Below are 27,833 nucleotides of genomic sequence, written 5' to 3'. Positions count from 1 at the left end.
TTTAATTTTTACAAATGTAAATGCAAATAAATGTTTCACGCAGGAAGAAATCCTGTATTTTTCTCACATCAAAGTATAAAGTAATCATTCAGGAAATAAGTTTTGCTTTTTAAAGAATTAAAACCATCGTTTGTTTCTTGTTAATCGCATGAAATACAGTCAAACCTCTATAAGGCGGACGGTAAGAAAAATAAAAAGTAGCCGTTCTTTGAACATTATTTTGTATGCATGTTTATTGAAAAACATAACTTTGAGGCTCCTCAATTAAAGGGTTTTTTATGCATTCATATTATTTTACATATATTATATCAAATAATATTTTAGTAAATTTTATTTTAATATAAATGTGCAACACTCGGTGAAAACGTTTATGACAGAAAAAATAACTAAAACTATTTAACAGAATACCTTCAATTGGATAACGTCAACCAATTACATGTTAAACTGAGAGACGATATGACGTCACACAGCGCAATTACAGTTTATAATGGACTGGTTTTCTATTCAGAATTTTTAATACTTGAGGAAAATATTTTTAAATGTGAGAGATTCTTCATTCAATCTGATATAATCGATCGTCGTAAACCTTACGCTGAATATTATTAGGACAATTCAGGATTCTTAATTCAAGATAGCAATGAATAAACAGGTAAAAATCACTTCACTAAACAAAGCATTCAAATGCGCATGATAAGGTAATTTATATTTAAATTTTTTAGGTAAGAAGAATCGACACTTCTAAGAAAACAAAATGTTCGTGTCTGACAAACACCGTGTCTAGTAAAATTGGTCGACTTGGTGTAATAATTAGTCGATATCCCCTTTATTTTGTCATTGCTCCTGTTATTCTCTCTGCTTTATTATCAATTGGGCTGATTGGAATTCAAACCAACGACGACACCGATTCTCTCTTTGGTGCAGACAGAGGTAAAGTTTTTGATGCCAAACAGTTTATACATAAGACATTCCATACCAATTCGGATAGTTTCGATTTTTTACGACTTACTAAACGACCGCTTTTTCCAATGATCTACATAGTAAATGACAGAGAAAGCAACATTTTACGCAAAGAATTTTTAGACGAAATACAAATTGTAGACAAGGTTGTAAAAAATACCACAGCTTCTGTAGATGGAAAGATTATTGGTTACTCTGACGTCTGCCAGATTGTAGATGGCAAGTGTTTAGAAAATACTCTTATTGATCTGCTAAACGACTCCGAAAATGTTATCCATAAAATATTAAAGATGAAGTATCCCGTTAATATAAATTCTGTAACATACGCGTACAAAATCCTTTGTCTGAATTTAGGAGGGGTGAAGACAGACGACAAAGGATACATAAAGGAAGCAAAAGCCGTTCGTTTATTGTATGAACTAGATGAGTCGAATGCAAATAAGAAAAAGTGGAATGAAGAATGGACAAAGGCAGTTTACAACAAGTTAAGAGATTATACTTTCGAGCATATTAAAACATTTCCAGAACCATTCTTTTCTACTGATTTTCAACTAAAACGCATTTCACAGAAATTAGTGTCTTTGATAAGCGTGGCTGCACTCGCAGTGGCCATTTTCTGCGTGTCGACGAACATGACTAACAATTGGGTGAAGTCCAAACCCTGGTTAGGCGTAGCTAGTGTCGTATCCGCCAGTCTGGCTGTTGCCACGACGTTTGGTTTATTATCTACCTGTGGAGTAGAAAATCTTCAGTGGAACGTCAGTCTTCCTTTCATTATTCTTGGTAAGATAAACCATAAAATACTTTCAAATACCGATACATTTTGCTTTAGTAATTTATAGTTTTGATATATTAAAGCTACGGAAGTGGACGACTCGTTTGTCGTATTGGCTTGCTGGAAGGCAACAGATTGCGGTGACAGCGTAGAAAAGCGAATGGAACAGACGTATCGCAACTCAGCAGTGTCCATCACCATAACGTCTCTAACGAATTTCATCTCCTATTGCATTGCTATGACGTCACCATTTCCGGGTGTAAGAATATTCTGTTTGTATGCCGCAACGTGCATCTTCTTCAGTTATTTCTTTCAGTTGTTTTTCTTCGGCGGATGTTTAGCATTAAGTGGATACAGAGAAGAGAAGGGTCTTCATCCTTTCACATTTAAACCAACTTTTGGTAAAAATTTTAGATTTATTAACTTGTATTAGTAATTTTGTCCATATATTTTCTAATAATAGTGTAGTGCTACACACTCTTCTCTTTATTGACAGGGCATTATACTTAAAGCATTATAGAGACTCTGGTTAACTCACTTTATTTACTAAGAAGTTTGTTGTAGATTGGAAATTACAGCAATAGTAAATTTAAATATTATGTATTAAGTGTTTCACTTTTACTTATGACACAGGCACATAGTCTACGTACTGGAGTTGACAAAAAACCTATGAATATGTTAGTAATGGTTATAATAACTGAATGTGACAAGGTAATAATAAGGATAAAAATATTAGTATTCAAATAAATTACTTAATAATTTAGGCTTAAGTATATTGGCTTAATTACGTGGGCCGTGTTTTGGCTATGCCTGGTATACTGTTAAATATTTTCCTTATTAGGAACGTAGAAAATATACTTATTAAATGCTTCTTACGTGGCGAAATACAAAACGAACAATTGAACGTCTGGTAACAAGTAATCTACAATATGCTTGTGGTCAACACTGTGAAAAGATCCAAATTAAGCAGGAAAATCTCACACTAGATAGACAAATACTTACTAAAACATCTAGTCAAACTATATACAATTTACTATTAAATTATAATTATTTATTTTTGCAAATAATTATAATTTAGCTCTATAATCTTAATGGCAATTAGAATAGAACCAACAAGTGAGAGTTGGTATTATTATTACCATTTGCACTGACATGGAATCCATACTTTGAGTACGCTGCTGCTAATATTTTTTTAATTGTCATTAATATGTTTCCATTCCCCTGTAGTTTGTGGGTTCCTGTAATAGTCAACTGCCAAATAGGCTTTTGTTATGGTGCAGAATGGGTACAGATTCATACAATATTTCTGCTTAATGTTTCATATAACTTGTGCGTAAAATTTAACTCATTATTCTAAATTCATTTACAATATTTTGAATTCTTTAATTTCATTTCAATGCTATAATTATGATTTTAAAGACATGAATATACGAATGTTTGTAATGATTGTCATATTTCACGCGTTAACATTTATGGTTCTTAATTATTATAAAATTTCATCCAGATCGATTTAATTCAACTTAATATAATATTTTAATTTTACAGAAACTATTAGACAAAGTGACTATTACAAACAAGAAAATGAAGACTGTTTTACGAAGTTCTTCAGATATACATTTTCAGCTTTTATTTTTCATTCTGTATCACGGGTATTTATTATTTTATTGTATTTTATATTATTGTCAATAGGTATATGGGGTGTTATGTCCTTACAGGAAGGACTGAATGTTTATAAATTGAATTCAGAAACATCTGAAATTACACGGGGATTTCACGTTTTCTACAAATATTTTACCCAATACCCTTTCACGGTGCACGTCGTAATTAACGAAACGTTAGATTATTCTAATCCACGAGTTCAAGAGTCAGTTGAAAATTTTATGCATAAATTTCACACTATTGAAAATATAGCCGGACAGGAGTACGAATTTTCTTGGTTAAAATACTATAAAATATTTCAAAATCATTCTATTTCGAAGTATTCCTTGAGAGGTTACGATCTCACTCAGAAGCAGGATTTTATGGATGCACTTAGAAACGTCTTCTTGAAAATCATAGGAGCCAAGCAGTTTAACAATGACATCATTTATAATCACAATTACACTGATATTGTGGCCAGTCGCTTTTTATTCTTAGCGAAAGATGTTTCGGATAGAGTAACCGAATTCAAAATAGTAAACGATTTATCGAAAATAGCCGAAGAAGCGCCATTTAACGTTGTAATCCATACAATGATATCACCTATGGCAGAGCAAGGAATCGTTATCAGACAGATAACGTTCCAATTGTTCTGGATAACTTCTTTGTTAATCTTCGGCATTTTCGTTTTATTAATACCTAATTTGCATTGCGCTCTTATTGTCGCTATCTGTGTCGGGTCCATCACCGCACAGACGATCGGCTTTATGTCTTTATGGGAAATCAATCTGGACATCGTGTCTTTAATGTGCCTGATTCTCTGCATCGGGTTTTCCGTTAATTATCCCACTCACATATGCTATTGTTTCATTACTTCACCACAAGTAACGACTGAAGAAAAGTTAAAGGATAGTTTACGTTACGTAGGTTTTCCGTTAATTCAAGGGGCAATATCTACTGGATTAGTATTGTTAATCATCAACTATTATAATATATTTGTATACACTAGTTTCGTTAAAATCATTTTCGTAATTGTACTGCAAACAACATTTCACGCATTATTAGTTATTCCTATACTAATCTCGATAACTTCGTTATTTACAAGAGGATGTGAAGAAAGCAGAGCATCTATATTCTGTGGGTGCATGTAGATGTTACTATTAATAAATGTACGCTAATGTAATTTTTTGGTATATTTAATTATTGTGAATGGGTATATAGTAACGAAAACAAACAGTTCTCGTAGTTGCTTTGATGCTTTAAAGTATGACAGATGTTTAAACACGCTTCTGTAATCTAGAAAAACGTTTCGTTATATTTAACGATAAAAAATGAGCAACCTTTGTTTTTTGGTTTATTCAATACTGAATTTCTATTGTCTCTGTAAGGATGCTTTTGTTCAAAGTTTTTTTCGAATTTATGTAAATTTAGTTGTTGCATATCACGCAATAAAAGAGTATTCTGAATAAAGTTATTCCAGAAATGTTTATAATAAATAGTTTGAATTTAATTCATTAAACAAACGTCGTTTTTCGTCCAATAAGAACGTATTAAACATTAATTTAACATCATATTAGTATCAACGTGATTATTCTAGTGAATTATGACCTAAAGTGATCAGAATTAAATGGAATTATCGATGTACATCGATGTACAGTCGGCCCTATAACGCGGTAGATAGGTTCCAATTTATAAGAGTTTCACTTTGTAGGAATCCTTAAATACATGAGCCAATCACAGCTTGGCACGTGTGCAGTTTACGGACTACGGCTGTTTGAAAGGTTTTCTTCCATAAAATTAATCGATTCTACACTAAATTGACTGAACATATCCAAAACACACAATATTTTGGGAACAATCTGTATAATCTATGCTATAAACAAAAAATTGTAGGATTACTTACCGAGTGTGCACTGTTCGACGACGCCATTGCTTAAGCTTGTTTTCGTCGCGGAGCAGCGCACGAAAAGGCGGGCGCGTTTTCTGATAAGTTATTTTTCTGCGAAAAATTCGTTGAACTTCGGAGACATCATTAATAGGAATAATTTTTATGGCCGTTGAATACGAAATGTTTTTTTTTACAAGAAATGTATAAAATTACAGTACTGTATTAGACTTACAGTACCTAATTTATATACTGTACAGTAGGGTGGTCCATATTTAAATAGCAAAAAAAAAACAAAAAAATTTCAAATCGAAGTCTCGCCACCCCGTTGATTTTTACCTATGCCTATTATGTGTTTAAAATTTCAGCCCCTTATCTTATATACAAGGAAATGCTCATCGACTTTGAAATATCTGAATTTTATGAAAAATATCCTGAAAAAGAACTAGTTAGGATATTAAGTAAAAAACGTATACTATGTATTAAAAGTAAGTTTCTTTTTATTCAAATATAGTATTAGAACACACACAAAATGTTATAAACAAAACAATACTTAAAATAATATTAATTACAGTTTTTTTTGCTCAACCAAAAACTAAGTTCATTAGCAATTTTTGGATGTTTCAGTAGAAACGATCTTTCTGTTCTTTTCAACGACAGAAAGTTAGAATTCTTTTTCTTCCTCGTTCTTAGTGAGTATCGTATTGCAATCTTCAAATAGTTTTACACCCCTCTTATCAGTGTCGTTAACCACGCCCAAATTTCTTACGCAACTTTGTCTTGTAGGTAATCAACATTGTCACCCCAAGTCTCGAGAGATAATTGCAAGAAAGAGTCTTTGATGGTAAAACAACCACTAAATAATCATCTCGCTTATTTTTCAAAGTGCTATCGGCAGTAGAAGTGCTACTGAAGCTGAAATCGAGTTCTAGTTCTTGACTTAACACTACCGAAATTGAAGCATTACTTTTAGCGGTATTTTCTCTTAATTCGTCAGCTCTTTGTTTTCGTTTTACAGAACGTTCATTAGTCTTTTCCAGCTTCTTGTCAATCGATGTCTTACGCTCACCTCTTTGATCAAAGAGAAACTCACTGTCTTCCGCAATTTTGATTGAGTTCATGGCCTGTAAATGGACAATATCAAAAAGTTTGTCTAGCTCTTCTGTAAACAAATGCTCTCTATTTTTCTGTGCTTCCAAATCTCTTGTTTTATTTTTTTAAAAAGCAGCCATTTCTTATGAATTTTTATAAATTTTTCAACGCAGTGATTTGGTTGCCTAGTCGGAATACCAGGGGCTATATTCTGGTCAGCGACCGGCTTGCGAGAGACGAGAGACCAGAGACAGTGACCAGAATACGGCCCCAGATTTCCTACACACCTCTATGACTTATTGAATGAGCATATGAGCATATTATTTAATGTGTGGTTATAACAAAGTAGAACTTGCCGAAGAGTTGGAAGTTGGTTAATAATTTATTGTGTTAATAGTTAATTATATTATAATTATTATCGTATGAAATTATATCGTCTTAATAAAAATATAAAATTTCATACCATAAAAATAAATTTATAACAATTTGTTATAAAAATAATTTTAAATATGAAGTTATTTTTTTCTTTTTCATATTCGTGTATTAAATTATAATGATAAAAAGTTTATTACAATAATAATTTAATTTTAAGTTCTTGAACGGTATAAGTTGACAAAAGTCATAAGATATTCTTAGTACTAAGAAATTCTGGAGCAAATATGGTAGCTGGAATCAGGAATTGCAACTTAGAGGTATTATCATGCTTTACACATACATTTCAGCTGACACTAAACGAATGCATATTTTCTCAACAAGATGTGAAAACTATAATGACACTTAATAGAAATATTGTCACACATATTAATCATTCTGCTGTAGCTGTAAACAAATTGGAAGATCTGATAGACAAGTTATATTTGCAGAAACACAAATTAATTCAAGATGTTCCTACTCGCTGGAATTCTACATGTTGCAACGAAACTTGGAACAGCAAAAAGCCCTTGTCACATATGCTATAGATAATGAGATTCCTACGATGAGTACATATCAGTGGTCTCTCATTGAGAAAATTGTTCTACTTTTAAAACCATTCAAAGAAATTACTGTGGGAAGCCAGAAATCAAGAAACCACTTCATCTTCAATAATTTACACAATAGAGACTCTGAAATTATTCTTATTATCAAAAGTAAAGAGCAGTAGTTCCCTTAGTGGGCGGCCGGATGCCGAGCGGTCAAGGTGGCAGCCCACTGCTCTGGGAGACCAGGGCTCGAATCTGAACGGATCGAAAACACCCCAGGAATTTTTCGGGGGGCGGTCCGTTCGGATATGTCGGGCCCCATCTTTCACCACCCGGCAGCCCCATTGTGGGCCTGGCCGAACCCATAACGGACTTGCAAAAAGAAGACCTCTTAGTGCCCATAGGGCGAAAAAAGTTTAAAAAAAAAATGATCCTTTAGTGTTAATAGAAGAACCAGAAAATTCAAAAAATATAAATTTTCAGCATATATAGAAAACAAGACTTTATGATTGTTAGCCTTATTAGATCCAAGATTCAAAATTAAATTTCAAAACAAAAAAGATGGTAGAGGTAACAAAAAAATGGGCAATCGATAGATTAGATCGTCCTTTCTCAAGGTGGGCTCTGAAGATTTTTACGGGGGCAGTAGAAGGCTAAGTGATTAAATATGAGTTTTATTTATTTTCATTGAAACATTCTTTGTTCTCAGAAATAGGATATGGGTCACACCCTATCTATCCTATCCATTTAATAATGCATGTTTATCTATNCTTTTACAGATTCATGTATTAAATTAAAATGATAAAAAGTTTATTAAAAAAGTCATTTAATTTTAAGTTCTTGAACGGTGTAAGTTGACAAAAGTTATAAGATATTCTTAGTACTAAGAAATTCTGGAGCAAATATGGTAGCTGGAATCAGGAATTGCAGCTTAAAGGTATTATCATGCTTTACACATACACTTCAGCTGACACTAAACGAATGCATATTTTCTCAACAAGATGTGAAAACTATAATCACACTTCATAAGAATATTGTCACATATTTTAATCATTCTGCTGTAGCTGTAAACAAATTGGAAGATCTGCGAGACAAGTTATATTTGCAGAAACACAAATTAACTCAAGATGTTCCTACTCGATGAAATTCTACATACTACATGTTGCAACGAAACTTGGAACATCAAAAAGCCCTTGTCACATATGCTATAGATAATAAGATTCCTACAATGAGTACATATCAGTGGTCTCTCGTTGAGAAAATTGTTCTACTTTTAAAACCATTCAAAGAAATTACTGTGGGAAGCCAGCAACTAAGAAACCATCTCATCTTCAATAATTTACACAATAGGACTCTAAAATTATTCTTATTATGAAAAGTAAAGAGCAGTAGTTCCTTTAGTAGTTCCGCCCACTAAAGGTGGCAGCCCACTGCTCTGGGAGACCTGGGCTCGAACCCGAACGTGTCGAAAAATCCCCAGGAATTTTTCGGGGGGGTTCGTTCGGATATGTCGGGCGGGACCCGTCCCTCACCACCCGGCAGCCCCATTGTGGGCCGGCCGAACCCATAATGGGCTTGCAAAAAGATGACCTCTTAGTGTCCACAGGGCAAAAAGAGTTTTATAAAAAAAAACTTTTAGTGTTAATAGAACTAGAAAATTCAAAAAATATAAATTTTCAGCATATATAGAAAACAAGACTTTATGGTTGTCAGCCTTATTAGATCCGAGATTCGAAATTAAATTTCAAAACAAAAAGATGGTAGAGAAAATATTAAAAAAATGGACAATCGATAGATTAGATCGTCCTTTCTCAAAGTGGGCGCTAAAAATTTTTACGGAACAGTAGAAGGCTAAGTGATTAAATATGAGTTTTATTTCTTATCGTTGAAACATTCTTTGATCTCAGAAATAGGATATGGGTCACATTCTATATATTTGTCTCTTTCCTTTTGTTGGCACCGTTTTACGACTTACCGTTCCTGTGCATTATCACTAGGTTGCTCTTTAATAATTTCTACGACTAAGGTTTGCAATCGGACAGCGTAAGTCTGCACGTCCTCTCCCGGCGCTTGCACGCAAGCGTGAAACTTCTGTAATTGTAAAGAGATAGGTTCCTTTTCAAATCTTTTTATCATAAGCTTTTTGAACTCGTCATAAGTTGTTACATCTTTCATCGTGGCATCCTTCCACGCAAAATCTCGGGCTATCCCCGTTAATCGCAATTTAGCTACTCCTAAACATTGCGCCTTGGTCCAATTTGTCAATTTACCAATCTCATCTAAGGACTCAAAAAAATCCGTGACCTTAAGGCCATCTGGATCTCCGGCAAAAGAAGGTATGAGAGGAATCATGCCCCCAAGTCCGCCTACCGCAGCACTTCCTGCTGTCTCTCCACGCGGCGCGCGACCTTCTTTCCCTTCCATTTTCCTAGCTAGTCTCCGTTACTATCTTAAATTCCCACTATCTTAAAATCCCGCGCTCTGACACCACTGTGACCTTTCGGGTCGGCACCTCTTTGGTACCCTGTCAGGAGTGACACCACCGTGTTTCTCGAAACACGGAAACCGAGACGGCGATTACGTCACGCCGTCGCGCGAGCGGTTCCGTATGTGGTCAGACGGATTCTTAATGTCGATTCGAGAGACAACATTGGAAGTGACTCAGATACACTTAATTAACAAGGGTTTATTTACAAATCTATTGGATGAAGAATTTTCGCGGAGAGAGAGAGTGCACATACACTTCGCGGGATGATAAATACCTTTGTTAATAGATTCGGGTCTTGTTCGGATCTTGTTCGGATTATAACAGCTTCCGATGGGTTTAAGGTTTCTGATTCGTTATCCAGGCGATTCACACACACACACACACACACACAGACAAGTTTATCCTATGGCGATTAATTCGGATTCCTTAATGGATGATAATTGAAGGGAGGACGACTTCTTTCCTCTCCGAGGACTAAGGCAGCGACTGACTCTTTTCGGCCGTCTCTGATGATATTCACGAGCGATTTCGGCCGTGCAGAGGTTAATAGTTCACGAGAAAGCGTCATGTTGCTTTCGAGAAAATGTAACGGGAGACTTTCTCAGGTAGCTAAAAACAACAATTGTTGCATAATTCGCGAAACGTTATTATTAAAGACTATTTCTAATATAAGAATTTCTGCTATCTTACATATCCTATTCATATAATAATGCATGTTTAAACATTATATTTGCAATAACTGTTTGTAAGATATTCAGCAGATGGTAATGTAAAAACGTAAGTTAAAAAATATGGGAGCAATAGATTTTTTCTTTAATCTCAAAGTGGGCGGTGGTCGAAATAAGTTTGAGAACCTGTGGATTAGATGATGTTGATAATTCAAAATGTCAAGAAAATTAAATTCTGAAGCTTCTACTTATGGAGACAATCAAGATGGAAGATAATCTCTGAGTTTTTCTAATTTATTTGATGAATTAGCTTCTGGTAAACGAAAGAATGAATAAGAGTATGTCTTTAAAAAGGAAGAAAAAACGAAACAAACAAACAAACTGTGAAATCCGCGATTTTTACGCCGATGTGGAAAAAAAATCTTTGTAAACAACTCCAATGAAAAAAACATTCTTGGTGAGAAGTATATCGGAGGTCACCGATTGTTTTCATAATTAGGTGGAAAAGTTGACACTTAGTCGATCAGAATGCACCGTTAGTGTCAACTTAAGTCGGTCACCCGACTTCTTTCTCACGAAGAACGTATAAAAGCTCGAGTCCCCTGAAGCTGCGGGCGACCAAAGAAAGTTATACTTATTAATGTGTGCATCTTGTCTCCATACACTGGACAGTGCGACCGAAAGGACATCGCCATACGACAGACAACAACTTCGAACTTCCATCGCCATTCAACAGTTCCTGCGCCGACTATGATTCATACGGACCATTCAACGAACGTATATTAGTCATATCCTCATGGTGGTATTTGTATTTTAGAGCTTTGTGAGCTCGCTCTCTCTCTCTCTCTCTCTCAGAATAGCCGTTAGAGCTATTAGAGTGGCCCTTTTGTATAGTTAACTTATATTTATTCCCTGACCCTCTGCTTATCACAAAACGTTTCGATCAAGAATTAGAAAAATATTTACATTTACCTCATACAAAGACATAGCGACCCATTTTTGTAATGAAGAAGTTCAAAAGAATTTTTTTTCTAATTTGAGCAAAATAGCTATGAAATATCCAAGTCCCCCCAGCATCTTTCATTGAAAGTCAAAGAATTTTCAGAGCTGGAGGTAACATTTAAGATCTCTGAAAATGGTGAATTTTCATATTTTTGTATTGCAATTTAAGGGTTTTAACGTTTGAATATTAAATTTTTATCTGTTTTATATATTTAAAGTTTAAACTTTAAATAAAACAGATAGTTTTGAATAGGTTAACGATTAATCACCCTTACTTAAAATAATGAAATTCTTGCTTTCACTTCTTGTTTGCCTATAATACAGTAGAGCCTGGGCTGGGTTATGGATGAAAGAATTCAATGTTTTCCGATCTTTCCACCACTCCTTTTCAAACACATTTACGCCGTTTATACATATAGTCCGTCCTTTTTCTTACGTCTTCATCCATGTTGTTTGTTTACCTGTTTCTGGGTCTAAATTTCTAGCCGATTGATGGATTAATTAATACCTAACTGGCGCCGAGGACAAATTTATTGTACTCCAAACTGGATCAGATGGAACATGGCATTTGTGGTATAGCCTATCTGTTGCTAAATATTTAGCAATTCTGTAATAATAAACGTTTTATCAATTACGTAACAATATTAACAATTCTTGAATTTTAATTTTCGGATTCCACGTCAGATGAAAGCGTGCTCCCGGGCACTTATCTACTGTACGAAATCATTGGAAATCTAACATCCTATGGCATTCTAAAATAAACATTCCTAAATAATTCAAAAATGCAAGAATTGCCTTTATTGTTACTATAATAATAATATCGAAACAATTATTACATTTTCAAATGAATTATATGAATTATTAATTTTGTTTCTTGTATCAAAATTACTGTATTTTTATAGAGTGTTTGAATAATTCAATATTATATCTTTTTTCCATACAGTATCAAATACCTAACAATGGCTTATATAAATTGCTTTGGATGAGACGAGATAAAATAATGTATAAGTGTGCTTAAAACCACTCTTGTGTCATTCCTTGTAGTTCTGTTTCCAGATAGAGTAAAAAACAAACAAATTAATTAATTAAATTTATCGTGACTAAAGAATGACAAATTATTCATGAGCATGAGTGACAGATTTCAGTACCGCTTCTTGTTAAAGGTGTCATATGGACTAAGATCGATCCCGTTGACAATAAAATTGTATAATAAATTATCAAACCAATATTAATATCGCAGTGTTAAATGGCACAAAGCCTCCTTTTTCGACATTATAATTCCTTAGGTACGACGCTGTAAGCATGTGTGACCGTATGGTGGATACCTCTTCGTTGCCCCATCAGAATGACACCACTGTGCTCCTTTTCACACAGAAGCGGCGTAGGCGAATTGTTGTTGTTAGAGAAGCCGCAAACTACAGCAAAACGCTAGGAAACGAGCGCTAGCCCACCCGATGACGTCATAGTCCCGCTGCGGTTAACCCTTTGTTAGCGCAGTGATACATAGCAATTACTTCATTTAACGAAATTTTGATTCTATAATAAGATTCGTTTTTGACACTTAAACATAGCTTCATGGCTGATTTGTCTATTTAACGTTGTTCACTCACATTGCTATAATTCAGAAGCCGTTGCAGTGCCAATCTCGTATCTTCTAATCATTCCTGTTATTGTACCTTTTTTGTATCTTAGGGCTTCAGCTACTTGTACAATTCTATTGATCTCTCTTGCTCTGTCCATAACTCTGTCACAAAATCCCTGATAATTAGGGCTCGGAGCGCTGCCAGCTTATAACGGTACGGATTATTTGATTGTGAGGAGATGTAAAGCGGGCATCAACCTATAAGAACGGTATTGGATTATGAGAATTTGTATCCTTCCTTAAAAATCGAATCTTGCATGAAAGCAATATTAGAATTCGTGTTTAGTAAGAACCCGAATTGGTTCATTACAACAATAAGGTAGTAAGGCTGGCTAATCTGATGTTACCAGTCTTGCTTTAGCTTTAAGCATTGTTTTTTGTCCAATATGAACATATTTAACATTAACATCCTGTCGGTATTTACGTCATTATTCTAGTGGATTATGAAGTAAACAAAAATGGGAATTATAAATTTGAAAACATTGTAAACTGATAGTACAAGTACTGTAAAAGGAATGAAGAAACATGTGGGATATCTTAAGAACTGAAGAGGGGCTGAAAAATTAAACTTGCCCAAAATGCATATGTAGATAAACAATAAAGGAGTTTTATAACCTGTAGAGCTGTGAGAAAGTCTACCGAAAATTTGTTCGGATTGAAGAGACATTTACCTATTGAACACATAATACAGCTACAATTAGAAAATTCAACAAGTAGAACTTTTTCTTGAATTGTATATGATCTTCTGTCAGGTTTCTGTTAATTTGTCCATTAGATTACATCCACAGAAACAAGAAAATGCTATTTAAAAACTTAATTATTATTATATTATTAAATATAACATTGTTACCATCGACAATAGACAAATAGCTGCGTAAAACTATAATCATTAAACAATAAATTGTTAAATGGCATCAAGTAGCATATGCTAAGTAAACAGATAAACAATAAACGAAAACAAGCGCAGTACACTTCAGTTATTAAAAAATGCCAACGGGAAAGTGTAAATTCATGCTTCATCGGGGAGTCTATTAATATCTATCGGTCACCAATTTAAAGACCTATGACACGGAAATAATATTCAAGTTTAAACAATTGAAACTTATATAATTTTATGAAAACTAATTAATTATCCTACAGAACTGTATATAAGTAATAAATGAATAAAAATGCAAATGCTTGTAATATGAAAGAGAAAACAATAATAAAAAACGCAATATTTTACGTACCTATGCCAGTATTAAAAGCTAAATCTCTATTGTTTTCTTATAGACGTATGTTGATTGATAAATGAGAAAAACATCGATCGTTATTACCGATAAGTAAATTAATAACTATTTTACTTTTCCGGCTGTTATATACAACAGAGAGAAAGTATGGCGATCGATCAAAAAACGACCCCAAAGATTTTTACATTTTTGGAATCAGGACACCTTGAAACGTCGAGAAGTGCAAAAACATTTGGGGGTTATTTCTGTATGTATGCATATTAGTGTGGGTGGAAGACAATATTGTTCACCCTGTTTACAGGTTAATAACTCCCGTTTTTTTGTCGAAAATTTCTGAAATTTTGCAAGTATGCATATGTGAGCCCGCGGATTTTTACGGGGGTCTTAAAAATCTAAATTTTATGTCAATTGTAAATATCTTCGGAAAAAACCGGAAGTATTTGAAACTAGATGAGAGTTCACCGATTGTAATAACAATTAGCTTGGGTGTGAAAAATGCACTGTCATCGTCAATAAAAGTCAATCGCGTGACAGCTTTCTCACGGCAAGGATATAAAAGGGGGAAGCTCAGGGCACGTCCGCAATACGAAAGTCATTCTTGGTACTTGTGCTCATCGGTCTCCATGCCAAGGACTGTGATCCCGGCGGAGAAGACACCTAAGACACCACACTCCTCCATACAGACGACTTTCGCCAACTCTTCCTTTCACCGGGAGGTATTTAGAGGAAAATGAAAAAATACATGTTCCCAAGTTTCCTGTACCTGCAACTTTTTCGTAGGTACAGGAAACTTGGGAACATGTATTTTTTCATTGTTTTAAACTTAAAGTTAGTAGGAACAAGTATTTAGTAAAGTTAATGACATAGAAACATATTACAGTAGAGCTTCGATTATCCGACCCCCGATTAACCGAAACCTCGGTTAACGGACCGTCCTACTTGGCAAATTTCAAATGTCCGCTAGTGATGTGGCGCTACAATATTTGGCTGTGTCTTGGCTACTTTAATATTATTTTTACGTGTTTTAGCTGGCAACACTCATTCGACCATGAAAGGGAGTCAGTATTTAAACGTGGCTTAATTTTCTAATTTTTAACGATACAATAGCGACGATTATTATTTAAAAAAAAATTGATAACCTTAACATGGAGGAAAATTCAACGCGAAGTAGGTTAATAGCGATATACTAATATACTAATATACTAACTACATGGGATATAATAATATACTACACTAATAATGGATTTTTTCATATTTTTCGGTTATCCGACTTTTCAATTATCCGACCAACCCCAGTCCCCAATTGGGTCGGATAATCGAGGCTCTACTGTATTATTATAACTTTCTTTTTAAAAACTGATTATTATTGTACGTTTTATTTTCTGTTATTTTGTAGTAAATTATTAACTTGTTAAATAGTATCCATAATTCAATTTATGTTTCTGTTAAACCCCTTGAAACAAATACAGGTTCATATAGATTAATATACGGTTGTTGTAATTTTCTTGTATTGTAAATAGATCTAACAAATATCATTTATGAGACACGATTTAATTCAAGAACGATTAATAAATGTTTATTCCATTTAAACAATGATAGCAATTTGTCAATTCTCCTAACTTTCTTCTGTCAGTAGATGCAAACCTTGAAACTTGTCCAAACGGAAAAGTTTCAAGGTGCAGGCTTGGCATTGGAACGTTAGGAAACAGTCACATCACTCCTAGAGTCGATTACTCTTACACTATCGATATAGATTTTTTCAGAGACTCTAACTATATCTTCACCCAACTAAACACTACAAGTAAGACGGAATTATCAGGCAGGATTTAATTTAAGAAAGTTTAATAAATAATTATTCGGTTTAAGCAATAAAAACAATTTATCAACTTTCCTAACTTCCTTCTGTGATCAGATGCAAACCTTGATACATCAAATTATGACAAAAACGCAGAAGAGATATTTCCATTTCAAAACAAGTTTTGCGTGATAAAATATGATTAATTAAAATTAAGTTCTGTGTCTACTAAAAGTCAATTTAAAACAAGGAAATGACAAAATTTTTCTCTCGTTAGTTTTTAATAGAAAATAACACTTTTGCGCTTGATTATTTTTAAATATTTAAATATAAAAATCTAGCAACGAGTTGATTATCTTCCTTTGAAACATTTGCAGGCGCCATTTGTTATATTTTATTATTCAAACTTTTATATTATATTATATTATATCAATCAACATATGTCTTTAAGTAAACAATAGAAATTTAGCTTGTAAAATTGGCATAGGTACGTAAAATATTGCGTTTTTTTATTATTATTTTCTTTTTAATATTACAATTGTTCGCATTTATAGTCTTTTATTACGTATATATAATTCTGTGGAATAATTAAGTAATTTACCTAAGTTTATATAAGTTGATATTGTTTAAATTTAAATATTCTTTCTGCGTTATAAGTCTTTAATTTCGTGACCGATAGATATTAATAGACTTCCATGATGAAGCAAGTATTTCCACTCACCCGTTGGCGTTTTTACTAACTTACGTGTACTGTGCTTTCGTTTATTGTTCATCTGTTTACGTAGCAAAGGCTACTTGATATCATTTAACAATTTATTGTTTAATGAGTATAGTTTTACGCAGCTATTTGTCTATTGTCGATGGTAACAATGTTACATTTAATAATATAAGAATAATTAAGGTTTTTAAATAGAATTTTCTTGTTTCTGTGGAGGAAATCAATGGTGTTCAGTTTTGGTGAGTAGAGGTTGAAGAAAGAGCTTATAGTAGGTTATCACGTGTCAAACCTCGAGAAGGGTAAAAATTCATAAAACTATTATTCAATGTAAGCGTTATAAAACTCACTTTAACCTTGGAAATGTGGCTCTTGGCATATATACCTTATAGCTATAAATTTTATTTTTAACTCGAAAGACCATTAATAATGTGAAGGTTGCAGATAGCGTGGTAGAATTCGAGGAACAACGTTATTAGTTAAAATCCAAGAAAACGGCTGATAATACTTAAAAGTTTTCCGTGAATTTCAAAATGATTTTTGCTGTCGATTTTGTCGTTTTGCCAAAATATATGCATAAAATTTCCATTGAGAAATTTAATTTATTTGGAAATATTTAAAGGTATTATTCTCATGATTAATACACACTGATAATTCTGTTTAATTAAAAATGATATTATAGGAATTTGTGTTTTATGTTAAACATAATATTTACTTCAATGCACAAGAATAATTCAATACATTTATTTCCGTATAATACTTGATTAATATTCGTATTCAGCAATTTATTCACAGACAAAATTTATAATAATTTATATCAAGGTGTTATTACATCGATATGTGTTTTCTAAACGTTTCAAACTGGTTTAATGAATAAATTGTAAATATAAAATGTAATTACTGTACGAATAAAATAACTATTGTTGTAGATAACAACTACATATGTTTCCAGAGATCGTTCCCTTTGCATATCGTACACGTGTAGCGTTGCCGAATCCCTAAATTAAATGCAAAAAATTATAAAATTGTATAAACAAACAAAATAAATTATAAAATATCGTAAGGTATGCAGTAAATGAAGCACAGAGCCCATTTTGAAGATGTGCAAGCTTTATTTGGTGTTCCCACTGAGCATTGTTTCTCATTATTTGTGTTCTATGTATACTTATATTTTACTCCGGACAGTAAAAATGACAACCAATTTGTTTATTAATATTTATTATCAGGGCTGTTCAGCCTGATGCGACCGCATCTCTGCATCATAGCACGGCACGGCCATGGGTCTATTAAGGGTAAATAGCCCATATTCGGGTATTATAGACATGGATAAAATCCGGAAAATTGCTTTAAAGAGACTATCCTGGAAAGGCGCGAACCAATGGCCAAAGTATTAGGGTACAGAATCTCGTGGCAACTTACGGCCCATATACGGTTCTTAGCAGTTTCTTAGTTACAAATTCCTACGTTTCTACGTCATACGGTGAAAACATAGCCTTCTACCAGATAATATTTTAGTAAATTTTATTTTAATATAAATGTGCAATGCCCAATGAAAACGTTTTTGACAGATAAAATAACAAAAATTATTTAACAAACCCTAGCTTCAATTGGCTAGTTTCAAAAGAAATCAACCAATGAGACGTACAACAGAGAGACGATATGACGTCACACCGAACAATTACAGTTCACAACAGCACCGATTTTCTACTCCGAACTTTTAATACTTTAATAAAATATTTCTGAAGGTGAAAGGAAGTTCATTTAATCTGATACAATCAATCGTCATATATAATTCAGGATTTTCTTAATTCAAGATAACAATGAATAAACAGGTAATAATATCTCCACTATACAGTAGATCCCCCTATAAAACCGTTTCCTATAGTTATGATTCCTATAAAAATTGTGGCAGTACAGTAGATCCCCCTATAAAACCGTTTCCTATAGTTATGATTCCTATAAAAATTGTGGCATTATCCGTAAACAACGGTAAAAATAACTCCTATAATACGTAAAACGTCATCGGGCAGCCGAACTACTTACCCGCCGTCCGTAGCGCCACGCTACGGAGAGATTTCTATCGTCTGGACAGTATTATATAAATTATATATAAATTAGGTACTGTACATATAATTATATATTAATTATATATAAATTAGGTACTGTATATATAATTATATATTAACTTAATTTATTGTAACTTTATTATAATTAAATATATATTTTTCGCCGTCTAGCGTCACGCTACGGCGAGTTAGGCGACCTATCGTCTGTTTAGTACTGTAATTTTATACATTTCTTGTGAAAGAAACATTTCTTATTTAACGGCCATAAAAATTATTTATATTAATGATGTCTCCAAAGGTCAACGAAGTTTTCGCAGAAAAATAATATCAGAAATCGCGGCCGCAATTTGATGCGCTGTTCCGCGACGAAACCAAGCTTTAGCAACGAGCGTAGTCAAAGGGTACACACTCGGTAAGTAATCCTACAATTTTTTGTTTATAGCATAGTTTATACGGATTATTTTTAAAAAAATATACGTATTTTGGAAATGTTGAGTCGAATTAGTCTAGAATCGATTAATTTTATGAAAGAAAACCTTTCAAACAGCCGTAGCCCATAAACGATGATTCCTACAAAATTGATTCATAAAGAACGGAACGTATCTACCGTCTTATAGGGGGATCTACTGTACTGAATATCTAAAATGCGTATGCTAAAATAATTTATACTGAATTGTTTTAGGTAAAAAGAAATGACACTTCGAAGAAAGCGAAATGTTTGTTTCTAACAAACACCGTATCTAGTATAATTGGTCGACTTGGGGTAATAATCAGCCGATATCCCCTTTATTTTGTCATTGTTCCTGTCATTGTCTCCGGTTTATTATCAATCGGGCTAATCACAATTCAAACCAATGACGACATCGATTTTCTCTTAAGTGCGGATAGAGGTAAAGTTTTTGATGCCAAACAATTTATAGATAAGACATTCCCTATCAAATCGAATAATTTCGATTTTTTAAGAATTACTAAGCGCCCACTTTTCCCCATAATCTACATAGTAAATGACAGAAAAGGCAACATTTTACGCAAAGAATTCTTAGAGGAAATACGAACTGTAGATAAGATTGTAAAAAACACTGCAGCTTATGTAGATGGAAAGAATATTGTTTATTCGGACGTGTGCCAGACTGTAGAAGGCAAGTGTTTAGAAAATACTCTTATTGATATGCTAAACAAGTCCGAAAATGCTGTTAATGAAATACTAAAAATGAAGTATCCCATTAATATGGATCCTGTTACATACGCGTACAAAATTTTCTGTGTGAATTTAGGGGGTGTGACGACAGACGATAAAGGATATGTAAAACAAGCAAAAGCCGTTCGTTTATTATATGTACTAGACGAATCGAATGCAAATAAGAAAAAGTGGAATGAAGAATGGACAAATTCAGTTTACAAGAAGTTGAAGGATTACAGCTTCGAGCATATTAAAACATTTCCAGAACCATTCTCTTCTACCGCTTCTCAAGTAAAACGTATTTCACAGAAATTAGTGTCGTTGATAAGCGTGGCGGTGGTCGTAGTGGCCATTTTCTCCATGTTGACGAACATGTCTAACAATTGGGTGAAGTCAAAACCCTGGTTAGGCGTATGTAGTGTTGTATCCGCAGGTCTGGCTGTGGCCACCGCTTTTGGATTATTATCCGCTTGTGGAGTAGAAAACCTTCAGTGGAATGTCGGCTTACCTTTCATTATTCTTGGTAAGATAAAATATTTGCAAATACTAATATATTTTGCTTTACTAATTTATATATTGTTTTCATATATTAAAGCTACTGAAGTGGACGACTCGTTTGTCGTATTGGCTTGTTGGAAGGTAACAGATTGTAATGACAGAGTAGAAAACCGAATGGAACAGACGTATCGCAACGCAGCCGTGTCCATCACCATAACGTCTCTAACGAATTTCTTTTCCTATTGCATCGGCATGACGTCACCATTCCCGGGTGTAAGAATATTCTGTTTGTATGCTGCAACATGCATCTTCTTCAGTTATTTCTTTCAGTTATTATTTTTCGGCGAATGTTTGGCATCGAGTGGATACAGGGAAGAGAAGGATCTTCATCCTTTTACGTTTAAACCAGCTTTTGGTAAAAATTTTAAAATAATTTAACTTGCAATTGTTTTTATATTTGTTCTGATAATAGTTTATAGTTAAACTGAAGTGTGCTACACAATTCTATTTTTATTGAAGGGCATTTTACTTGAAATATTATTGATCGGCTGTTAATATGTCTTTATTCAATGAGACTTTTTGCTGATGAAAAATTATAGAAATAGTTTTATAATTTATGTTATATATATATTTTTAATGTGGAAATGTAAGAAGTGAAACTAATTTGAGTTTCAAAGTTATATTTTTGAGTATGCATGACAACAAACAAAAAACAATTTAATTTTATAATACATTTACACATTACATTACATACACATTATAATATATTTACTTAACCGGCGCTGTTATCTAGATATATATATAAAATTACATGTCATCACTGACTGAGTGGTTTATTTTTTATCGCCCAGACCTAACCGCTGAACTGAAAGAGGTTAAATTTGGTACACAGTTAGGGTACATCATAAAAATGCACACTGAAAAGACATTTTTCGAAATTCTCTACTGCAAAGAAAAGAGAAAGGTAACCCTTAATCTGAAAACAAGTTTATACAGTCGACCCCCCCTATAACGTGGGTTCCTATAACGGAAATTCCTATAACGTAGCGAAAAAATTGTAGCAGTATTCGTATAAAGTGACTCGTAAAACGTTGTCGCCGACTCCTGTCGCGACAAGGAGTCGGCGACAAGATTGGTCGAATCTGGACCAATAGTGGACGAGCAGCCGAACTACTTTCCGCGCCGAGCGCCACGCTACAGAGAGTTTAGGAGGCTAAATTGAGTTTGCTATCCTCTGTACAGTATTATATATAAATTATATATAAATTAGGTACTGTACATATAATTATATATTAATTATATATAAATTAGGTACTGTATATATAATTATATATTAACTTATTGTAACTTTACTTTAATTAAATATATAATTTCCGCCGTCTAGCGTGGCGCCACGCTACGGAGATTTTTACGCTAACTATCGTCTGTCAGTATGTAAATTAGGTACCGTAAGTCTAATACAGTACTGTAATTTTATACATTTCTTGTGAAAGAAACATTTCTTATTCAACGGCGATAAAAATTATTTATATTAATGATGTCTCCAAAGGTCAAGTTATTTTTCTGCGAAAAATTCGTTATCAGAAATCGCGGCCGCCGTTTCGTGCGCTGTTCCGCGACGAAAACAAGCTTGAGCAACGGCGTAGTCGAACGGTACACACTCGGTAAGTAATCCTACAATTTTTTGTTTATAGCGTAGTTTATACGGATTATTCCCAAAAAATTATACGTATTTTGGAAATGTTGAGTGGAATTAGTCTAGAATCGGTTAATTTTATAGAAGAAAACCTTTCAAACAGTTTTAGTCCGTAAGCTTCACACGCGTCGGGCTGCGATTGGCTCATGTATTTAATGATTCCTACAACGTAAAATTCGAATAACGTGGAACGTATCTAAGCGTTATAGGGGATCTACTGTACTATACTATTTTAGATGCGACTATTTGTTTTTGATAATAACTTAATTTTCAAACATGGAATATTTACCACACCATTTAAATCGTCTGCCCGAACTACGCTGGGCTCATTTTCTACTGTATCTATGTATATACACATGTGTTTGTTCGCTATACATTGCTAGGCCGTTCTCCCATTTCTACGAAACTCGGCAGTTTACCGCTAACTTAAATAATTATTTATTAATATCTATTAGATTTCTGTCTCCATTTGATTTGCTAGTTTACACGTAGCCTTATCTTTTGGAAAAAAAAATTGTCAAAATAATTAACTAAATATAATTCTTACAAAAACAAAGTATAATTTTAAAATAATTTATTATACCCACTGAGTTACTGCGAGAATGATATAGCGCGAAATAGATGCTCCATTACACTATTTTTGAGACAGCATCCGGTTGCATGGACTGTAGTAGTGTTTTGCTCCCCGTACAGTACATCATACTTTACCTGGTAGTCGTGCTGGTTATGTATCTATCTTTGTTCGCGACAAAATTTTTGTATTGAAATAACGTAATTTTTTTGTACAAATATAAAGGTCATATATATAGATGTGAGATTCTGAATTTTTTTAGATAAAATATTTTAGAAAATCAATAGAAAATCTTTTAAAATTAAATATAATAATTCTAAATTTTTATCAAAGTTACACATCAAAGAGAACAAGGAACAAATGTTTCCTCTGTTGACAGTCAGTTCCTGAGAGAGAACAATCTCCCATGGCTAAAGAGCAGACTAAACCCAAAAGACTCATCATGATACCCAGTCAGATGATCTTAATTCTTAATTTTTATTAGAAGAGAAAAATATTATAAATACAAGTTACGCCCCAAACTCCGTGCACAGCATATCGTCCAGTATCCTATTATTATGAATTTGTGTGCCATACTCCCTGGGATGGGAACTTCCGCTCAAAGAAATTGATTCACATAAGCGCAATTCTTAGAAGACAGAAATTGCCGTAATAACTAGGCAGTCCTCACAGTATTTGAAGGCGCCATATAGAAGATATAAACCATAATGTATAATGAGCCCACAGAAGATTGATTCATTTGTCTACATCATCCTCATAGAAGACCACAACTACGAATATTACATAATTAGAGGTAGTATAGTTTAATGTACATGTAAGCTCTCTTTCTCGTGATTAGAATAGTTATAAGATATTAGAGATCTCTTAATTTTTGTATTCAGTTCCTGTTATTGTTCTAACATGGTCTCATTCTTGACTCGAATCCGAGCAAACAGCCTTTCCACTTACTCGCGACCCTCCTACTCGAAATTCCTCGCGAACGAATATTAGCATGCCTAAAGCTATAACTAGGCTGGTGTCAGGAAAAACAACTCACAGGGGAGCCTTGCGGAATCCCGTTTCTCATTAAAATCTTAAGAAGCCATCCTTTGACGCAGAGGGCTAGTTTTCTCGACTAGACAGCCGATTAAGTGGTATACGAATATACCCGACTCTATATCTCCTGCTAGCCCCTAACATAGGTAATCTGGTCCTTTAAGTCATACAAAGTGTTTAAATATTTGGTATGTTTTTTCCGAAATTTCATTCGTTGGCAGATCACTGTTTGATATTCGGCTGTGAATGGTACAGTTTCTTAGAAAATATTTTGACATTTGGTAAATTTAAAATATATTTTCGATTTCTGTCTACTTGACCATTGAATATGCGACAATAGCAGGCTATTATCGCGTATTCAATGGTCAAGTAGATAAACGTGACAATAGCAGACTAAAATAACCACACTCTTTATATGGTTTTCATTTTAAATATTTACTATATTATCTTATTATATAGTAAGTGATTTATATAAGTACATAAGTTATCTTAGTGTTAATTTGTTCATAAAATTATTATTTTTTCTTATTATAGTTTAAATAATATTACGTATCATAAGAATTCTTTATTATTGTCAAATATCCTACAAATGTACAAATGCCCTTAATTCATCTATAAAATCATTTACTTTTACAGAAACTATTGGACAAATTGACTTATACCCGGAAGAAAATGAAAACTGTTTTATGAAGTTCTTCAGATATACATTTTCGGCTTTTATTTTTCATCCTGTACCACGGGTTCTTATTATTTTATTGTATTTTATATTATTGTCAATTAGTATATGGGGTGTTATGTCCTTACAGGAAGGGCTGAATGTTTACAAATTCAATTCAGAAACCTCTGAAATTACACAGGGATTTTATGTTTTCTATAAATATTTTACAGAATACCCTTTTATAGTGCACGTCGTAATTAACGAAACTTTAGATTATTCTAATCCACGAGTTCAAGAGTCAGTTGAAAATTTTATGCAGAAATTTCATACTATTGAAAATATAGCCGGACAAGAATACGAATTTTCTTGGTTAAAATATTATAAGGAATTTCAAACTCATCCCATATCGAAATACTCCTTGAGGGGTTACGATCTGTCTCAAAAGCAGGATTTTATGGATGCTCTCAGAAACGTCTTCTTGAAATTCATAGGAGCCAAGCAATTTAAAAACGACATCATTTATAATGACAATTACACTGATATTGTGGCCAGTCGTTTCTTATTCTCAGCGAAAAATGTTTCGAATAGAGTAACCGAATTCAAAATAGCGAACGATTTATCGAAAATAGCCGAAGAAGCGCCATTTTCCGTTGTAATCCATACATTGATAACACCTGTTACCGAGCAAGGAATCGTTATCAGACAGATAACGTTTCAATTGTTCTGGATTACTTCTTTGTTAATTTTTGTCATTTTTGTTTCGTTAATTCCCAGTTTGCATTGCGCTCTTATTGTTGCTATCTGTGTCGGGTCCATCACCGTGCAGACGATCGGATTCATGTCTATATGGGCAATTAATCTGGACATCGTGTCTTTGATGTGCCTGATTCTCTGCATCGGGTTTTGCGTCAATTATCCCACTCACATATGCTATTGTTTCATTACTTCATCACAAGCAACGACTAAAGGAAAGTTAAAGGATAGTTTATGTCACGTAGGTTTTCCGTTAATTCAAGGGGCAATTTCTACTGGATTAGTATTATTAACTATCGCATTTCACAATATATTTGTATGCACCACTTTCGTTAAAATCGTTTTCATAATTGTACTGCAAACAATGTTTCATGCGTTATTTGTTATTCCCATAATAATCTCGACAATTTCGCCATGCACAAGAGCATGTTATGAAAGCAGAACATCCGTGCTTTGTTCTTGCATGTAGATGTTACAATTGATAAATGTATTGTAATGAAAAACACGAATTTTAATGTAGAGTACATGTAATTTCCTGATTTACTCAATTATTGTAAATAGAAAATATTAAGGAAAAAAAGTATTTCTTGAATTTGCTTTGATGATTTAAAATATTCCAGATGTTTTAAAATTATTTTCGATATTTTGCTTGCTTGAGTATTTTGTATATATGCTTTTTAACAGCAGCAAATCAGATATTGACTGGATCGAGAAAGTAAAGTACAGAAAGAAATGACAAAGAATTGCTCATAGCCATGGATTTTGAAGGAGCAACGAGGTAATTAATTAATGTAAAACGGTTTATAAATTAAATCTGTTTTACAGTGCAGAAACTCACCATTACCCGGAATTATATTGATAACAGCAACCTTTAACTAAAGATTTAAGAATTTGTTTCCGATAAAAATATAATGTGATTAAATTGCTGAAATAAAGAACTTAACCTTTGGAAAATCTGCAATGATATCTTGGCCAATTGCTCAGGTGTTGCATAATAAAGAAACAAGGACTCATCTACGTGTTACACAATGAAAAGAGAATTGTAAATAAAGTTACTGAAGAAATTTTATAATCCGTGACTTTAATTTATTGATTTTATTACATTGAACAAGTATCGTTTTTTTGTCCAATAAGAACGTATTGAACATTAACATCATGTCATTATTTACCTTATTATTCTAGTAAATCATGACGTAAAGTGATCACATTAAAAGTGAAATTATGGAAAAAGATTATTTAAATCTCATCAACTAGTAGATATAAACACATTAACATTATGAGAAAATATTTTTCAACATTCGATTTTTTAGTACTAATGGGCACGTTGCCTATAAACCGGCTTTAAAATACCTGAATAAGCAAACCAATAACTAACCTCATTTTATACGAAACGGTCTATCCGATTATATTTCTTATTCATTTATTCATTTCATGCTACATCACGCAACCAACCTGTATATTATAAAGTGTTCAACTGATTGGTAAATTAAAGTCTTTTACAGTCCATGTGAAAAAATTACTTAATTGCAGGCAATTCTATTGTAGTGTTGACGTCAGTTAATTCTCTACTGAGTTAACAAAGAGCAAAATAATTAGTTATATTTGATAATTAAAGATTTTTCTTATTGTTCGTCAACGACATTGTACTGTATAATTGTACTGTATAACAGAATTGTACTGTACAAGTAGCCGAAGCCCTAGGATACAAAAAAGGCACAATAACAGGAATGATTAGAAGATACGAGATGAGTACAGCAACGGCTTTAAAACATGATCCCAGCAAAGTCACAAAGTTTATATACAATAGGAATACGAAAGGCATTACGAAAGAGATTGCAGACCGCAAAGAGTCAAGAATGGTTCTGAAAAGAACTCCGAACCTATATACAATTTTAAGGAATGACAAAGCTAACATTAAGAAAAAAGAAAACAAGGTGTACAAGATTTCTTACGAAAATGTACAAAAATTATTTGTTAATGTGTATTCCTATGATGTACCCTAACTGTGTACCAAATTTCACTTTTTAACTCCTAACCGTTTGGGCTCTGCGCTTATTACAATTATTATCAATCCATTTCGATTATATATGTATATATATAGATGCATACATATGTGTTTATACATATATATAGAGAGATAATGTAGAAAGAAAAACGAAGAAAGGAAAAGAAAGAATAATTTATAAAAGGGGAAAAATGGTGATAGAAATGCAAGAAAAAGAAGCAAAAAAGAGAGAGACCCTGCTAAACAATTAACTAACTAATCAAATTATTGAGTTACCTTGTCTACACATTTTCCACATTAACGGTTTTGTAAAGGCGTCGGCTACGTTTTCTTCGGTTTTTATATATTTAAGTTGAAATGTTCCTTCTTCCATCTGTTGACTTAGATATGATGCCAGTCTGATTAAATGATTCGAGTTGTTACTCGTGTAGCCTGATTTCGCTATGGAAATCGCAGATTGGTTGTCGTATAGAAGTTGGATTGTTTTTCGAGTTTTCCAAACAGTTCTTCTAGAAAGAATTTTATC

General features: G+C 33.3%; 3 protein-coding genes across 5 annotated transcripts; 2 read left to right on the top strand and 1 right to left on the bottom strand.

Moving 5' to 3' along the window:
• The first annotated feature begins 524 nt into the window (after nt 1-524).
• On the top strand, nt 525-4,741 carry LOC111626314 (patched domain-containing protein 3-like). The gene is made up of 4 exons (XM_023369636.1): nt 525-649; nt 720-1,740; nt 1,816-2,133; nt 3,278-4,741. Exons 1-4 carry the CDS (start codon nt 638-640, stop codon nt 4,519-4,521), a joined length of 2,595 nt encoding a protein of 864 aa, XP_023225404.1. The 5' UTR covers nt 525-637; the 3' UTR covers nt 4,522-4,741.
• A 1,035-nt stretch (nt 4,742-5,776) lies between these two features.
• Nucleotides 5,777-13,908, bottom strand: LOC111626304. Of its 3 annotated transcripts, XR_002756869.1 has the most exons (3): nt 13,778-13,908; nt 11,740-12,071; nt 5,777-6,379 (listed from the first exon to the last, which is right to left on the bottom strand). XR_002756869.1 is itself a non-coding variant. In XM_023369627.1 (2 exons), the coding sequence occupies exons 1-2, from the start codon at nt 11,447-11,449 to the stop codon at nt 6,002-6,004; spliced, it is 393 nt and encodes a 130-aa protein (XP_023225395.1). In that variant the 5' UTR covers nt 11,450-11,558; the 3' UTR covers nt 5,777-6,001. The 3 variants fall into 3 exon arrangements, 1 of the variants encoding a protein (XP_023225395.1); XR_002756868.1 differs by lacking the exon at nt 13,778-13,908 and having other exon boundaries at nt 11,740-12,191; XM_023369627.1 differs by lacking the exons at nt 11,740-12,071; nt 13,778-13,908 and adding an exon at nt 11,435-11,558.
• Nucleotides 13,909-18,665: 4,757 nt separating this feature from the next.
• Nucleotides 18,666-27,558, top strand: LOC111626313 (patched domain-containing protein 3-like). The gene is made up of 5 exons (XM_023369635.1): nt 18,666-18,677; nt 19,594-20,614; nt 20,687-21,004; nt 24,795-25,543; nt 27,436-27,558. Exons 1-5 carry the CDS (start codon nt 18,666-18,668, stop codon nt 27,556-27,558), a joined length of 2,223 nt encoding a protein of 740 aa, XP_023225403.1.
• Nucleotides 27,559-27,833: the final 275 nt, after the last annotated feature.

This window comes from Centruroides sculpturatus, unplaced genomic scaffold (assembly GCF_000671375.1).
Source record: "Centruroides sculpturatus isolate CEXI.00-Female unplaced genomic scaffold, Cexi_2.0 scaffold182, whole genome shotgun sequence".
In the NCBI taxonomy this organism is placed as follows: domain Eukaryota; kingdom Metazoa; phylum Arthropoda; class Arachnida; order Scorpiones; family Buthidae; genus Centruroides; species Centruroides sculpturatus.
Note: the sequence above shows the minus strand (reverse complement) of the source record. Positions and strands in the feature narration are given on the sequence as shown.

Bases quoted from the DNA above. Each gene is read 5' to 3' on its own strand.
- LOC111626313 (XM_023369635.1), top strand. The intron at 20,615-20,686 runs GTAAGATAAAAT...CATATATTAAAG, and splicing joins CTTACCTTTCATTATTCTTG to CTACTGAAGTGGACGACTCG. The intron at 21,005-24,794 runs GTAAAAATTTTA...ACCCTTTTATAG, and splicing joins TACGTTTAAACCAGCTTTTG to TGCACGTCGTAATTAACGAA.
- LOC111626314 (XM_023369636.1), top strand. The intron at 1,741-1,815 runs GTAAGATAAACC...GATATATTAAAG, and splicing joins TCTTCCTTTCATTATTCTTG to CTACGGAAGTGGACGACTCG. The intron at 2,134-3,277 runs GTAAAAATTTTA...TTAATTTTACAG, and splicing joins CACATTTAAACCAACTTTTG to AAACTATTAGACAAAGTGAC.